The 17,113-nt window shown below is 38.3% G+C and overlaps 1 protein-coding gene across 2 annotated transcripts in view; it reads right to left on the bottom strand.

The window, feature by feature from the left end:
- Window positions 1-6,323, bottom strand: part of adgra1b (adhesion G protein-coupled receptor A1b) — a 129,256-nt gene extending 122,933 nt beyond the window's left edge. For both annotated transcript variants that reach the window (XM_088421881.1, XM_088421882.1), the window contains exon 1: window positions 5,685-6,323. In XM_088421881.1, coding sequence (XP_088278007.1) covers window positions 5,685-5,902 — 218 coding nt within the window. In that variant the 5' untranslated portion in view covers window positions 5,903-6,323. The remainder of the gene's footprint in view (window positions 1-5,684) is intronic.
- Window positions 6,324-17,113: the final 10,790 nt, after the last annotated feature.

Below are 17,113 nucleotides of genomic sequence, written 5' to 3'. Positions count from 1 at the left end.
GTGTTAATATGAACCTATGGCGAGTCTGACTAATTCCACTGACAAAACAGTAAGCAGAATCTCAGCAGCTTGTGTATTTTGGCCAGTGTTTGGCCACCTCTTTCTTCACTTTGCTTGGTGGCAAATGTAGGAGGCAGTCAACCGCAGCCAGCTGCAGCTTGTTGTTTGCTTCTTTTTGCGATGGCTGAACCCAGTGTGGAAAAAAGCTGTACGTGGTGCTTGGACACATTCAACCCCCAAAATATAACCCCCACCCCCCACCCGCCCCCACACATCCACCGCATCAAAAACTTGAGTCAAGTAAGCGTCACTAATCAGAAAATAACAATACAGTCAGTGTCCGAGGAACTCGTGCATGGTTTTTATGTAATTATTATATTACATATACGTGGATAGAATAGTGCATACAGTACTTGAATTCGGGATACGGTTTCTTTATATTTTTTTAAATTATGTTGTATTCTGTTTTCATACAATAGGGTACACATATTCCCCAATAAAAACGTCATCAATACTGTAATACCCCAAATATAAGACACAGTTTTTTCCCCAAAATGAAGGTTAAAAGTATAGGTGTGTCCTACAAATGGTAATATAAGGATTAGATTTGTTTTTATTCCACACCATTCAAGGAAGATTGTTCTGTCAGCCGAGTTTTGACGCACAGAGGCACATTGTTATATCGGAAGTATACTTACTGAGAATAATTATCGTAACAGGAGAGCCAAGAGGACGGTCGTCAGTCTAACCCTAACCCTAAGAGCAGCTCGTGTTAGCTGAGGTTGTTGCGGCATTATTTTTGATAAAAGATGGCGCAGATATAACTAAAAAGGAAAGTTTATCATGTTGAAGAACACGGAAAGGTATTCCATTTGACTCGTTTATTAATTGTGGTCTCTCGGCATATAAACACAATCATAAATTTGGTGTAAGGGTTGTTTTTTTTAGGGCATATTAAACATAGTAAATGGCATTTCAATCAATGTGAAATGCAAATTAATCGAGTTTCAAACTGGATAATGGAATAAATTACTGTCAATTTAGAATTCAAGGTATCATGAATCTGGTTGTTTAATTTCACACATAATGGGTCCAAAGGCATTACACCGAATAAAAGATTAGTATAAACGGTCAATTTTTCATTTCAAATCCACAAGATATTGTAATGTTCTTGTTTCTAATGTTGTCCCTTAGGCCCGAAGTTCTTCTACTGCTTCGCCAAAAGCTGCAGCACCAACGACAAGGACCCACAAAGCAGACGACTTAATGTTAAACCCAAAGATCTGGATCAAAAGATTTCTTCTCCCTCTCAAACAGTACTGAAGCAGGCTTTGGAAGAGCTTAGTGCGGTTACGTTAAAGAAGACACGCAAATCCATTTCTGTGCTCATATACTTCTATTCCCTTTATAATGTATATGAATTCAGAGTATGGATGGATGGATGGATGGATCATTTTTTCCAAATTTTACAATATACTTTCAAATAGGAAATCAAATAAATATGCACTATGTGTGCATAAGACAAATGCATGTCTAACCAAACATTCAAGTGAGTAATGTATTATCACAATTGAACAGGGGCGTATAAAGAGATTTAATTGTAATTTCAATAGTCATTTCATAGCTGATAAGGACTGACATTGTGAACATGTTTACAAACAACTTTCCTGAGGCTATGTTTTTCTGTAGATTATAGTTGCCGCTCTTGAGAGTAGCCAAAAATAAAACCAGCCTTCTCAAAGCTGCATGAGGACATGCACGCACGAGAGACCCTCAGAGTAATAACATTTGTAAGCATCTTTCCTTATCCTTATTTTTTGTTTGTGTAGCTAGCTTGATGAGAAAATGTGTGTCGATCTACATTGTTGAGACTTGAAGGTGAGAGGGGCAGGTCCTCATTATATCATCTGAAAGTAAGAGTTTTGCATCTTTGTAGGCAAATTATTACTGTGAATACATAATTCGACTGTGAATACATGAATTGAAGCTTTCTTTTTGACTTTTTTTTTGAGAGCAGCAAATGAAAGAGACTTTTGTGAAACGTCTGCATTTCCCAATATCTTTGTGTAGACACTTATTCTAGAGAATGACCGAATACATCAAGGGTGGGTGATGCCAAGGGGGGCGCGAATGACCCCAGAAAGAAGGAATTGTTTTTGTGTCGTGAAGTGTAGTTGTGATCAAATAAGCATGGGCATCTTTCATGCGATTTGTTTTTTTCTGCTTAGACAAACCTTTAACCTGTATAAATGCTGTAAAAAAAAAAAAAAGTAGTTGAAAGCTGTTTTTAATTGCTTTTTCCTTTTGTCAATGTTAAAAGGGATACAATTTTAGGTATAATTATAAAATTTCTGGACACAAGGATATAGCAAAAATTTACAAAGATGATATTTATTCTGTTTTGCTAATAGTTAAACATTGCCCATACATTTGATTCTAAAATTAAGGGGAATTATGGTAATAGATCATTGTTGCGCAAGGTATCTTTACTTTGATCGAGAAGTGTAGAAATAAAGTCTAGTTTTATGTATCTGATTTCAGCATAACAAATGATCAAATGTGTTTATGTTGAAACATTTGTCAAATTTAAATCAGATATAGTATAGATATATATGAAATCTCTTTTGTTGACTGTCGCTGGAAAGTTTATCATCTTGTTTTCATCAGAAAGGAGATTTAACTTCATTTGCTCAGACAAAAATGAAAAATGTCAGATAGTCATTCTGTACTTGAATACAAGAAGTCGGAAACACTTAGTTGTCGCTTTTACAAAGAATCTCAGTGGATAGGTGTATACCTACTGCACCTAACAGGGTTACAGTAAATATACTGTACAGAGATGTAATCGTGTCATTGTGACATTCATCACAGGATCACAGCAATCTATCTTATGAAGAGCTTAGCTTCCATGCTCTTTGTCAGTCTGCACCTCTTTGCCCGGTTTTTATTATGGAAGACACTTTGAGGCTGAGATGCGATGAGTTACATTTGAGTGGCAATCAAACCAAACAATCTGCAGTATTTGCAGAAGCCAGACAATCTTAAATAGGTTTCAGGCTCAACTCTTGTAACATCTTCTCAGACAATTTCTGTCCAGAATGTCCCCACATTCTATTAGACACTTGCTTTATGTCTCCAATGACTCTTTGTCTGCCTCTCCTCATCCAACCTTCCATCTTCACTCAATACTGCGGTCTCTTGAAAAATCCGTTGTACTGATTTCCATGGACAAGCAGCGTGCCCTTCCATTAGCACATGTTTTCAGCAATTACAATCGCACATTTAGAATGTACTTAGACGCAAATCTCAGACTTCATTTTCTGAGGCCTTTTACCAACAGGCTCTCTTAAATGTGATTATGATGTATTTATTAATTAGTATATAGATTTTTAATTTCAATGCAAAATTGCAAGCCGGTCTCCTGACCAAGATTTCTAGACTAAATAAGAAAAAGAAATTCTAAATATTTATGAAACATGCAAAGGGAGACAGCGATTTCTTGTTTTGAACGTGGGTTAGTGTTTTGTTACTGAGGAAATGGTTTGACAAGTCGTTCATTGTCTATATTAGTTGTAGGAACAGAGGAATATGGCAAGAGAACATTTGGGGAAACATTTGTGAGATTTGTAGGGCTGCCTAAATTTGACATTGGTATGCACACACTTTCCTGGATATATGTGTTTATTTGCACGGCACATCTAAACAAAAGAGTGAGCGGGAAGGCCACTTCAGCCCGACAAAGGTCACATTTCCTAGCGCAGGAAAACTGCTTCCTGGCCAGCCAGAGCAGCCCACCAAGGAATATGGAATATGGAATATGGAATATGAATCATGACGCAACTCTTTTTTTCAAGGTTTCCAATTAATTTGACATTTCTTAATTCCATACTTTTTCCAGACTCTAATTTTCAGACTTCTTGGCAAAAAGATAAAAATAAAAAACTGACATTTGCAGATAGTAGTTACCTCTACAAAGTCCATCAATTGTATTGTACATGAGCATTACCCCTATCGTGGTTACTTGCAAAGAAATAATGAAACTTTATGTATTCAAAATGGTAAGTGTTGCTAAAATACGTACTTTTACCATGCAATGTCTGACGCAGCGATTAGGAAGTTATCCCAATCCAGTAACTTTATGAGGAATGTAAACACTATTAGGTAATTTATTAACAAAGCATTTCTTGAATAACAACCACAGGTTTGACAATAAGGTTTGTTTTTAGTAAAACACACTGTATATTCATGATGTTTGTAAGTGGATGTTGATACAAGTCTGCCAATTGTCATACTGTTGCATTATGCTGACTGGATGGCAGCAAACAATTTTCACAGAGTATTTGAAATATCAAGAGTGAGGTTTTCAGTTCATATTTGTCAGTTTTTGTTGCAGTAACTCAATTGGTATTTTGAATGGCAAAGTGTTTCTTTTACTCTCCTTGTCTGTGCATTGGTTTTAATCGGCCATCATAAGTGTTGTCATCACCAAATAAAGCAAATAATGAAATTAATCATTACTGTTTTAAAACAGTGGGTAAACATTTTTTTTCACTGCAGAGTATTTAAAATGAGCTGTTGAAAACTAGATTCATTTTTATTTTTTTAATTTTCACACTTTTCTGGGATGGAAATGTATTAAATCAAATTATTTACTTGTGTAGGAACTTTGCTATTAAAACGTTTCCTGTTATGCAAATTATATCAATCTGACAGAGCGGTTACTAGTAAATATCGAAATGTATTCCAGTATTGTCTATTATTTGTTTCCTTTATTTACATATCAAGACGCACCACTTTAAAAATCCAATTTCCTATTTGGAAGCAGGAAAAACAACCACTTTGAGAAATGCTAAAAACAAAACACAGCTTTTAACCATTCCCCACTTAGAGGAAGAAAATTCCTTCGCCTGCACAAAAGAAAACTCCAAACTAAATAAATTACAGTAAGCAAAGTGCTACCATTAATCAACTGACCTCGCAATACAGAATGAGTGCTTGGCTGTAATTTGTCTATAGCCTTTGCATTTCATATTCACGTTCACATTCTGGAGGCACTTCTCAGGTCTCCAAGAAATAAAACTGACTATTAGTGGAGCAGTCAGTCAGTGAGTGCACCTGCAGAGAGGCAAGGAACATTATCAACCCCCCAAGTGTATGAAGTGCCAGTTCATCAACAGGAGAGCACACAGGAATATTAAGGAAGGGTTCTCAGAGTTGCAATCAAAGTGCAACAACTAAATTTGAATAACTTTCAGTTTGATGCGCCGAGAGTAGGTTTATATTTTAGTCAAAGAAAAACACTGCAGTTTGCAGTTATAGGGGTGTCTGTCATTTTTGTTTTGCTGAGCTCATGGCCAGCTGGATAACTAAAATTAAACATGAAAACAAAAATTGCAAGCTTGTAGTAGCCTGTAGCGCAAAGAATGATGATTTGGGGATTTTAAAAAAAAGGGAACGATGCTTTGTGAAAAACTAATTTCTTTATGGATTTTTTTGTTTAATATATAGAAATGTATCTTTGTACCGTTGTGTGTTGCAATGGTTTCGTCCCGTGGCAGTGCATCAAATGTACAGATGATGCACACCGTGTACCATTTATCACTCGTATTCTTTGTTTCTATAAACCATTACCCACCGAGATAAACATTGCATCCCTGTACACTTAATGATTTGTCATTACTTACAGTGAGAAGGTTCTGTTGGGTAAAAAGGTGGGGTGCAGTGTCTCCATCAGGTCCACATCATCACACACAACTTTGACCCGGACGTGCTGCCTGCTCAGATCTTTGGACCTCTCGGCCGAACACTGACAGCTGTCCACAATCAGATCAGGACAGTTTCTATTGGCCACGTTGGACTCCCACAGCCCCAGCATGAAACCCAGTAAAGTCAAAATCCTCATGATGCACCGTGCTTATTTGTTCTCGCTCTCATCTGTCAAGTGATGTCCTCCCAGCTTGTAGTCCAGGTCGAAAGCATTTCACATGGGCGCACTTTCAAGTCCAGCCTGTGGAGCCGCGATCCAGCTCTCACGCCGTCATGTCCACAAGCAGCAAATTAGTGACGCTAGTTTTTTCAAGCGTAATTCGGCAAAAGCATGGCACAATTCTATTCCATTCTTCCCGTCTCCAAAGTTTAATGTTCCCTTGTGCCGCGCCATGCGTATTTTGAAAGACGCGCTCCAAAAGTCTAGACAAACTTTGCCGCCACGCTAACCCTCACAATTTAATGATACATTTGAAGTCAAAAAAGCCTCTCTAATTATCCTCCAAAATGTTTTGTCAGGGCTCCTACCAACTGCTGTCGCCAGTCCTGGATTTGATGCCGTCAGTGTCCACAAAGTCCCTCCCATCAAGTTTACCGGGCTTCAACGTGGGTTTTAAACTTTTTCCTAATCGAGAAGTCACATGACACGTCATCTGTCGACGAATAGAAGTGATCGGACTGTTTTCCTTAAATTTAAAGGCAAAACCAAGTGAATTAATTTCTCTAAAACAATATGCTCTGTGCTGCCCCACTATTCTAACAACAGATCAAGAGATTATGGATTAAAATAAAAATCTGTGGAAGATTAATTAAACAGATTAACGGACCCACTTTCATCCATGTTCGATATGAAATGGATGTGATTGAAGCCAAAGGACATTTTACTTTGCTACTGTTACTGGCAATTTTATTGTCTTGATTTTTTTTTTTTTTTTTTTTTTGATTTGATGACAACAAATTTTATCAGTGCGTGTCACAAACAGAAACTTTGTATAGAGTAAAACCTTTATGTGGAGTAAAGAGAACTCAACTTTAGTTATATAGCTCTTTCAGTCAGTGATTGCCACACATAAAGTGCTGGAAACTACTTGTGGTGAAATGGTCGTAGTAAATAAATACAGATAATATAATGTTAAAATCAAAAATTAAAACAAGCAGACACACTTGCAGGGCACACAGGGACAAACACCCTTAAGGACAATTTCGTATTCAATATACCTACCATGTATGTTTTGGGGAATGTGAAGGAAACCAGTGCCCAGAGAAAACCCTCAGGCAGAGGGAGAACATGCAAACTCCACACAAGAAGGCTAGATTCATAACCCATGAATTTTGTATGTGAGGCAGACATGCTAACCATTCTTTCACAGTGGCGTCTATATATATAAACTGTAAAGCCTATGGGTTCAACTGTTTTAAGTAAACTGCTCAGAGTTTTATTTCAATAAACCTGTAGGAATATGGACATTATATATTCTTAGTAGTAAAAGCACAAATCGATGGAGCGCTTCTGGTTATAACGCATGGGAGGAAATAATAATTATTGATAATCTGTAACCCACCCTGTCTTTCTTGTGTGGTTTGCATGTTCTCCCTGTGCTCGAGGGTCTTCTCCGGGCACTCCAGTCTCTTACCACCTTCCAAAAAGCATGCATGGTAGATGTATTTGACACTCCAAATTGCCCTTAGCTGTGATTGTAAGTGTTAATTGTTGTCTCTATGGGCCCTGCAATTGGCTGGCAACCAGTCCAGGGTGTCTCTCCCCTACTGCCTGAAGATGGCTGGGATAGGCATCAGCAAGCCAGCTGCCCTAGTGAGGATAAATGGCTGAAAATAGACAGATGGATAATATGTATACTCAGAGAGTACCCTCAGATACGGGTACAGATTAGTAAATTGAGGGTACCGTTTAGCAAACAGAGGGTATGTAATACTAAATTGAGAGTACACCTTAATGAACTGTCCATTCGGACACAAAAAAGTTGCAAACACAATTATTTACAAGAGCTGTTTCATAGTTTTAATATTTTTAATCTCCCGTGTTGACAAATGAGCTCTGCAAGCATATATGCATGCAGCCATTGAAAATGTAATCATATCCTGTTCATTTTTCAAAGAGCAAAACCATAATGCTTTCCACCTATTGCATCTAATGTCAAAATAGTACACACTGATGCCTGGTTTTGCTATGTCCGGGCATGGTAAGTGAAGGTGTGGAAGGTAGTGGAGCAAAATGCAAAAAGCTAGAAGCAAGTTGATCCCCAAAAACAATATATTAAAAAGAAAAATGACCAAAATAACCAAGGTAGCAGACAAAGTAAAAACCAAAAACTTCAGAAATTAACTTACTACTAACATTTGACACACAGACAGAGGAAAATAGAGGAATATTATTTATGAAAGACAACTGTCAAAAGCGACAATGGGACAACAACCATTAGTCAAAGACAATGACCCTACAACTAACCGAAACCAAACTGGCAAATAAATGAACTCCAAACTAACTAGGAAACACTAAACAGTTGGACAGAAACAAAAGACGGGGTTGCTGTTTGGACGACACACGGAGGGCAGATACGTGCATAGAGGTTGAAATAAATCTCGCTAATATGGACTGACACAAGGGAAAACAAACCAGGAAAGCAGAACACGAACTCCAAAACAGAAATGAACAGAAGCCCCAATGTTAACACATGACCCCAAAAAAACAACAAAAAAAAAGAAACAACAGAACATGACAGGTTGGGTTCCTAACCTATGTACCTATGTTGGCTGCCACTAGTCTCATCTTGTAATACTGGTCAAAGAAAACTTGACTCCATGATTCTTGGGTTTTAATTTCTTTGGGTTCATTACAATATTGTTCAAAAGCTGCAAATGAAAACGAGACATTGCATTTTGTGCCCAAAAACCAGGCATTGAGATTTGGAATGGAACAACATTTTGTAGCCTTTTTTGATAGTGATACACAATGACTTGACAGGAGTCATTAACCTGGCAAAGATTGTTCTGTGAGCAAATGAAGGTATAGCTGAAAGATATTTATTATTATGATGATAATGATGATTATTATTATTAGTGCATTCCTTTTGCTATCATGAGAGGAAATTAAACCGTACAATACTATGGATGATTTTTTTTTCTATTCCTGAATTGAATTCCTGAGGTTAAGATGATTAAACGCCGTTTATGCGTGAGAATTTCTGCCTCATTATCTACATGGCTAGGATCGAAGAACAAAAGATAATTTGAGGCCACTCCCATTGACCTGGCAAAAGCAGTGCATGTTCTCAATTCGTCTGTCTGATGGGCAAAAACACACTCGATTCTCCTGACATGGGTAAGCTACACAGGGAAGAACACATCCTGTCCCATGTGTTTATCCACACATGGAGGCCTGCTTCCCTCCCCATTGTGCTCGCCTGATACCTCCCACGGCTGCCACTCACGCATGTTTTCACAGATGTAGTTGCCTCGTCGAAAGTGCACATAGGGATCTTCCAAGGGGGGCCAATAGGAAAAGTCACCTGGTGTGTCTGCAATCACAGTTTTTGGTGATCCATCTTGTAGTCTTTCCTTGGTTGTGATTTAAAGCTGTTCAATGAGATGCTTGAGTCTTTACAGACAAGAGGTAGCATTATGATGAACCCTTTTGGGTGGCTAATTGTAAGTCGTTTTTGACGGTGTAACTTTGAAATTTGGAGATATTGTCAATTCAAATTACTTTCTGTGCTATAGGTAAGTCAGTAATGTCCAAGCCCGGTCCTGGAGGGTCACCATCCTACGTGTTTTTTATTTTTTCGTCCTCCAATGCAGCTGATTCAAATGATCAGAATTGTTATCAGGCTTCCGCTGAACTTGCTGATGAGCTGATCATTTGAATCAGGTGTGTTGAGAAGACAAAAACCTGAAAAACATGCAGGAGAGCGGCCCTCCAGGACCGGATTTGGACTTGCCTGATGTAAGTGATGTCATCTGGTTTTGAAATGGTGCATTGCAGTACAAAAATAAAGATGGGTGGATGGTGAATGTGAATTCCAGGGAGAATAGAAATAGCATCACCCAAAGTTAATTGGAGATCCAAATAAATAAATAGAAATCATCAACATGAAACATTTCAGCAACAATATTCCATACCATGGGATTAGATTTTAAAGAACACCTTGTGCATTAATATTTCAAGATAAGAGTTCATTTGGGTGTAGTGGTGGAATAGTCAGTTCTCCTGCAGCAATAGAAAAAAAAAAGTTTTTCTCTGCAGAACATGTTTTCACTGATGCTCATTAATGTTAACGTATGTTCATTACTACTTGCTGACAGGAATGAATAAACTAAGGCCAGCAGCAATCACACCTCTCACTAGGTATTTACCTGTTCTACTTGTCAAGGCCACAAGCAGATGACAATTTTCCTTTTTTTCCCTTTTACTCTGTGCCCGGTGGGAAAAAAAGCTCTCTTCATTTCAAATGAGAATGCTTTGTGTTTGTACAATGTGCTGCAGAGAATGTGCAACAGAGAATGAGAGGTTTAGCTTCCAGCAAATCTGACAGGTGGTCTCAGCAAACATCAACAATGGTGTGAAAATGTAAAATTATATTACAATGCTCTTTTGAAAAGAAAATTACCCGAGGAAGACAAAATGTGTCATCCCTGCATGAATATGTCACCAAGATTCCTCTTTGAACTTGTTTGATATTTTATGAAAGCAATGCATTACTTAAACGATTCATTGGGTGAGGGCAGAACGGGGGGGGGGGGGGGGGGGGGGCATCCACTCCAAATCGTCTGGAGATGGTCTTCAGTCATCAACTCATCAATAATTAACAAAAGGTTTGAAGAACCTAGATACAGCATTAAAAAAACAGTTTATTATGTTTCTGCGCATGTTTACTGTGTAAATTCAACAAAGATAACAATGTGTTGAACTTACTACATTTTTTATCTCAATCTTGTGGATATTTCATGAAATAAAGGGACACTGTGATTTTGTGATAAATGTTTTGTTCGCACAAGAACATAAACTGATACAGTCTAATGTTTCTACACTCACTCACACAGTCGTTAAAGAGCCAGCAAAGCCACAAAATGTCATATACTCCATTTGATCCATCACAGATAAGATGTGTAAAGAAGCCTACACAATTTGAATGTATCAAAAATGCCAAGTGTTCAAAATAGTGATGCAAAATGACAAAAGTGCCTGCCTCCAAACTCCAGGATTGTGCTAGTGTGTCCTCTAAAGTCGACCTTCAGCTGTCCATCAGGTATGTGCCTGCTTCAGGCTCTCCCCTTCTGAGCGATGCACACAATCTCACGGGCTTCAGAGAAGCAAGGCTGACACAGTTTTACCCTTCTTTGGCTCCATCAAAATTCATTGTCAGAATTGTGGCAGACTGATGCACTCCTGACACAGCAATGGACACAAATGCAATGATTGGATGTGGTTTTTTTTTTTTTTTTAATTAACAGTTTGCATGCAAACAACAAGCAGAAAAAAGAAAGAGCAAAAATCTTTTTAATGAGCATATTGTGTTGCTTCTTCTGAGCATATTGTGTTGCTTCTTCTGATATTAAATTAGATCATTTTAAAGAAAGATGCATTATTAAAATGGTTTAATCAAAACAGCCCGTAGGGGTAGCTTGCATGTGAACTCTCAATCTAACTGTCGTAAACTTAGAATAGAAAGGGCTAACAGGCAGGAGTCACTTCCCTGGTCTATCATGCCCATTTTAGTAGAATAATTGCTACTTGTTCTCATGGAAGGTCACCTCAGTCAGAGCTGCTGCCCTCATGACAGATATTTCATGCCTGTTGGCACAGCTCTCTATTAAAAAGGCCAGTTTTGGTTGATCCTGCAGACCTCTTACGTTGCCTTAAGAAGCTTGGTGGCAGACTGAGGTTTGAGTCTATCGTTCTTCCAAACAGTCAAGTTAGGGAGTTCCTTATTTAACCTCCCCCTAATTCATACCCACTCATCCGCATCATGGCCTTCACAGAGAAACGTCTCTTTTCAATCGCCCGCATCAAAAAAGAAATCTTGGAGGAAATAAAGAAAGCACATGTCGCTCACCACACAAACCTCAAGTTTAACCACTCCTATATTCTGGCATAAGGACCAAGGTCCGCTCACTTTTTAGATTAAAACATTTTCTTGGACATTTCATGGTCACAAACGAGGTGGTGATCTTTGAACCTGCCTTTTTTCGGGCTCTACCATCCAATCACATGTAGTCACCCCTTAAACTGTCATCAAAAGGGAATCAAGAGTACTCTCTAATTGGTGAAAACCACACGTGTGGTGCAGCCTCAACATATAAAGTTCTGCTACTATTTTGCTCCAGCAAAGATAGTGATTGACTGTTTCAGGAGGCTGTGGGCACAGGGGTTGATGAAACATTGGTCATTGAAGAAAGAAAAACAAACTGGGTATGTTTAGTACATTCCCAAAATGAACATACGTTGCAACCAAATTTGCTTTGAGTCAACTCCAGCTGGAATTTGGATTCAGATACTGGATGCACAGAGAGACATAATCTGATATGGTATCATATGCTATGCAGTTGATGGTGAAGTATTTGTTGCCAATGTCATAAATCATTTGTCATCTTTCATCATTTTTAAGTAGTTATCACCTTTGCCCTGTAAGATCCTGTATTTATTGTGGGACTGGTTTGCAGAGGAGACCATCTATTTTTTTTATTTATTTTTTTTTCTGGTCCGACAGTCAGTCATCAGTACTTATTGAATCTTCTGAGTTGCATTGAAATGATTGGGGCTCTTCAAATATTGAGAATTTTAGTTTTCTAACGGTGTATATGACGTCAAGTATGGGCTAAAGGGGGGTGTAGGACTGACAGACATCCACCGGAATGTCTCCCCCTATGATTACAATGACGGATGTTTTTGAGCGTTCCCATCGTTCGTCAGTCCCTCGGTAAAACATATGTCTGTCAGTGATGTACCAATGGACAGTCCGTCAATGCTGATGGATTTCCCGCCTCTGCTGTTTTGTTTCCTTGTTGTATAAGCTGCCTTGCCGGTTCTAACCCTTGAATTTGCTTTTTTATTTTTCATTTAGGATTTATGAATTGACAGTATTTACTATCTTGGTTCTCAGTGACACATCAAAGGTTCATGTCTAGCAATCGTGTCATTCAAAGATTCAAAGAGATTTATTGTCTCATGTATAGTACTAGACCATACAGCGAAATGCTTCCCGAACAGACTACAAATTAAATTAATTAAATGAAATATTAGGGAAACAGTCCTGAGGTTGCAGAAGTAGAAGGCCCCACTGTGATGAACACAGCGTTCGGCTGCTTGATCTCATGTTTGCTGATGTCCACTTCGGCAAACAGCGTGCTCCTCCAGCTCGACCGCCGAGTCCGGTGCAAGCCAGAGAACGTGAAAAACCCAACACTCTCACGATGAATGCTGGTCCGGCTCTCAGCTCGTCGATCCCATTCCCGAGGTAGCGGACGCCAGCCAGCAGCTAGGCACCGCTGGCCCGGCAGCCCCAGACCTCAGCCTGCCATGCAGGCCTCCCCTCTTGGCTCGCCTCGGCTGCCGGCCGCAGTCCGCTCGCAGCCGGAGCCGCCGTGTGGTTCAGGCGCAACAGAAGCCAAAGTCCGCAAGGCCAAATGAAAGTTCGTGAACTTCACCGCTAATAGGAAGTGCTTCCCTGTTGAAAAAAAAAAGCATTTACTTCGGGAGAGCGAACAGAGTAGGCTGCCACGGTGAGCGGCATCTTAAAAAAAAAAAATATATATATATATATATATATATATATATATATATATATATATATATATATATATATATATATATATATATATATATATGATTCCAACTCACTTTCCCAAGTGTAGTTTCTGAGTCTCGTTCTACTGTCGAGTGGTCTCTGAGTTAATGTTCAATTTGTTTGTTTATATACATTTTACTTGTGCACTTTCCTTCTGCTTCTGGGTCCAAATCCTCCTCCTTTCATGAAGTAATGATTTGAGTTAGCCTGAAAACAGTATGTGAAGATGCCTTAAAAAAGGAAAAGTAAATTCAAGCAAATGATGAGTACATGATGAGGATGTGTTTTAAAATGTTTCATTTATAAAATATGAACAAAACTGGTTCATTTTGACATGAGCTGTACTTAGAACTAGTTTGCATAGAAGATGAACCTTCTCACCATTGCACCACATGCTATTCTCTTAATAACTTGGCAAATTAATTTCTTTATTGGAAAAAATTTATATATATTAAAAAAAAGAAAGAGTTAAATATTTAATTATAATAATTTTATTATTTTAAACTTGATTTGTCTTGGCATTGATCTAAACAGTCTTTTAATGTAATCAATAGGTATTTTTCCAATTCTTCAGTTAGTACTTTCCACAAATCATCTTTAATTTTAATTTCTGAATGTCTATTGATGACACTGCCCTATTCGATTGTTTCGATGACAGTCCCTTTAGCGCACCTCCATTCAATGGATGCCAAACACAACCCCTGCCATTACTGTAGCTTCTATTCTATGCATCTTATAATGCAGTGTGCTCTATATATATGAAAACAGTTTTGAAATAAGCCATTTATTAGAGGAGCCCCTGATAATCTGGTGCACCTAATAGTACAGAAAATACGGACGTATTCACTTCACATCAAGCAATGCCAAAATCTTAAGTATAAGCACACCATTAATGAAAAGCTAATTTAAGTTTATTTCTCATTTTCCTTTGCGATTTCTTGTTTTGTAATTGTGAAGAGGAAGTGGCTAGGTGCATTTAAGACTAATATAGATGTCAATTGACATAATTTGAGACTTTTAGGTTCCCTTGGAGAGTAGCGTAATGCGTTCTTCCTCGTGTTCACACATGCTGTACTCTCGAGGGAGTTCTTGGAACAAGATGGATGTAACTTGACTCTATGCGCCATAATTCTCAAAACCTCCAGGGCTGGCTAACCTCTGCTCCTCTAGCTCTCCGCTCCGCTTGTCCCTGATGGGTGTTTTTTTCTACCTCATTTGCGCTCCTCTGAGATGTGGGGCTTACTGAGTCATGATTGCGTACAGGCACACAGTGACAGAGGCCGTCAGTTGGCTGTCAAGTATTCGAGAAACTGCAGCTGAATCAACAGTCCCAGCATGGAGAGCGTATAACACACATACAGTAGGCTACAAGCTTACACACACATAAAATACCTTTTCTGGCACTTTGGGAAAGGTTTATTTTTCAGACCATTAATTGTTATTAAGTTTATGTTGTAAGTTTTTTGTTTTTTTAAAAGGAAAACCCTTGCCTGAAGCCCCTCTCTTTTACAGCTTTATCATAATCATAATAAAGTGGGCTCACACATCTCTTTGATACACTGCAGTTAAGAATATTATCTCTTGATCGTGTTCAAGCTTCACTCCATTCCTTTCTTTCACTCCCTTTTAGTTCACTGACAGTGGAAGCAAGCCAAGCAAAATGTTGACCCGGCTTCCCTCATGGAGCTGCTTCTGCAGGACATCTGCTCCAGGCACCACAGCAGCAACAGACAACCACCAGCTGTCTTGAGTTTACCCGTTGTAATTAGTCGGAACCAAAATTCAAAATAAGATTGGGTTTATGTGTGATTTATTATTGAACAATACAATGTTTACGATGAAGACTCCATTGGAAAGATGATTTATAATCTAAAGCGTTGAGATTGAAATTGGTTGATTGGTTAATTTCAAATAATGAAATAAAACATTAAGAACAAACTGTTTAACAGCTAATCAAATGTTTATAAATAACAATAATAAGTTATCACTAAACATTACTATTGCACGTATTTTAAGTTTACATTTCAACTTTTGAACCCTGTAAATCTAATGTGGCCCTTGAGCATAAAAATTGGCCAGCCCCTGGTCGAGACGAACAGAATGATAATCCAAGGAATATGACTAAGAACAGCTTGAGGGCTGGTTTCAAACAAGCCTCAAGGAAAGTGACCTTCAACTTCACTGACAAATTAACTTAGACGGGAGGGACTCAATGCTTTAAATGCGTATTTGTATTTGTAATTCTGACCTTTGTGGGGTTTTCAAATTTGTTCAGTGTCAATGTTGGGATTCACCACAAGGTAGCCTGGTATTATCTACTGCATTTCGTCAAACTATGGAATGCAGACTTTATTAGTCTGCCATTGGGGTTAGAAAAGGGTCATTCCTCCAGTAAAAGAAGTTTCTTCCTATACAGTAAATGAAATGAAATGAAATGAAATGAAAATATGTGTGGTTGGTAATGTGTCACAGGGCGGACGAGCCGTTCTTATTATCAGTTTGTTGATTAACCTGTGAAATACTTTATACTTTTCACTACTTGGTAAGACCTTTTGATTATAAATACACACACACACACACACACACACACACACACACACACACACATATATTTATATATACACACACATATATATATATATATATATATATATATATATATATATATATATATATATATATATATATATATATATACAGAGAGAGAGAGAGAGAGAGAGAGTGTGAGACCGAGAGAGAGAGAGAGAGAGAGAGAGACAAACAAGTGACACAGAACAACAATCAACAAAATTCCTGACAACTTCTAATCTTGTTTTTTTTAGAGGCATAATATTTACAGAATCAAGAGTTTTAACTATTTGCAGTATTAAATGAACAGAGCTTTCTGTTTTGCAGAGCTTGTGTGGTGTGAAAGTACTGCAAACTTAAGGTTGTGCATGTACTTGCATATTAATGTGTGTAGCCTCAAACACCAAACACACTTAACACGGTGTTTAATCTCAGCATGGTATCCTTTGCTTGAATTTGTGTTTCACATTACAAAGTAAACTGCTCAAGGGTTTTGATCCATCATAAATTTGACCAAAGATCTTAAGCATGCATGGCAGCATTTCACTAAAGCCCTGATTATAGACTGCAAATGATCCAAAACCCGAGTAGTATTAGAATTTGATTGCAGCACCCTATTAATGAGCATGAGTTCAAGCTGAGTTCAGGGTTAAAGTCTCGCAATAAGTGGAGAGTCTTTTTCAACCTGTGAGCCAATTGGGGCTTTCATGCTAGTTGGAAACTAAGCAAAAACAATGACATAAAAATAGAAACATTGTGGTTAAACCACACATTTGAACAAATCCTTGCAACAGCTGGTGCCGGTCCATTTGCACATACATTGCTGTATCCACTTCCATTCCCTTTCACTTGCAAGTTACTGACCCTAATCCCAAACTGCTGCTGTCACTTGTGCTTAGCTACAGTAGTGCCTGATGACTCGACACGGGTATCCCGTAAAACACACACACACACACGTTTGTATGGCTATAGCTACT

This window comes from Hippichthys cyanospilos, chromosome 8 (assembly GCF_059441005.1).
Source record: "Hippichthys cyanospilos isolate Australia breed blue-spotted pipefish chromosome 8, RoL_Hcya_1.0, whole genome shotgun sequence".
Lineage (NCBI taxonomy): Eukaryota > Metazoa > Chordata > Actinopteri > Syngnathiformes > Syngnathidae > Hippichthys > Hippichthys cyanospilos.
The sequence above is the reverse complement of the archived record's forward strand: the minus strand, read 5'-3'. Positions and strand labels throughout refer to the sequence as shown.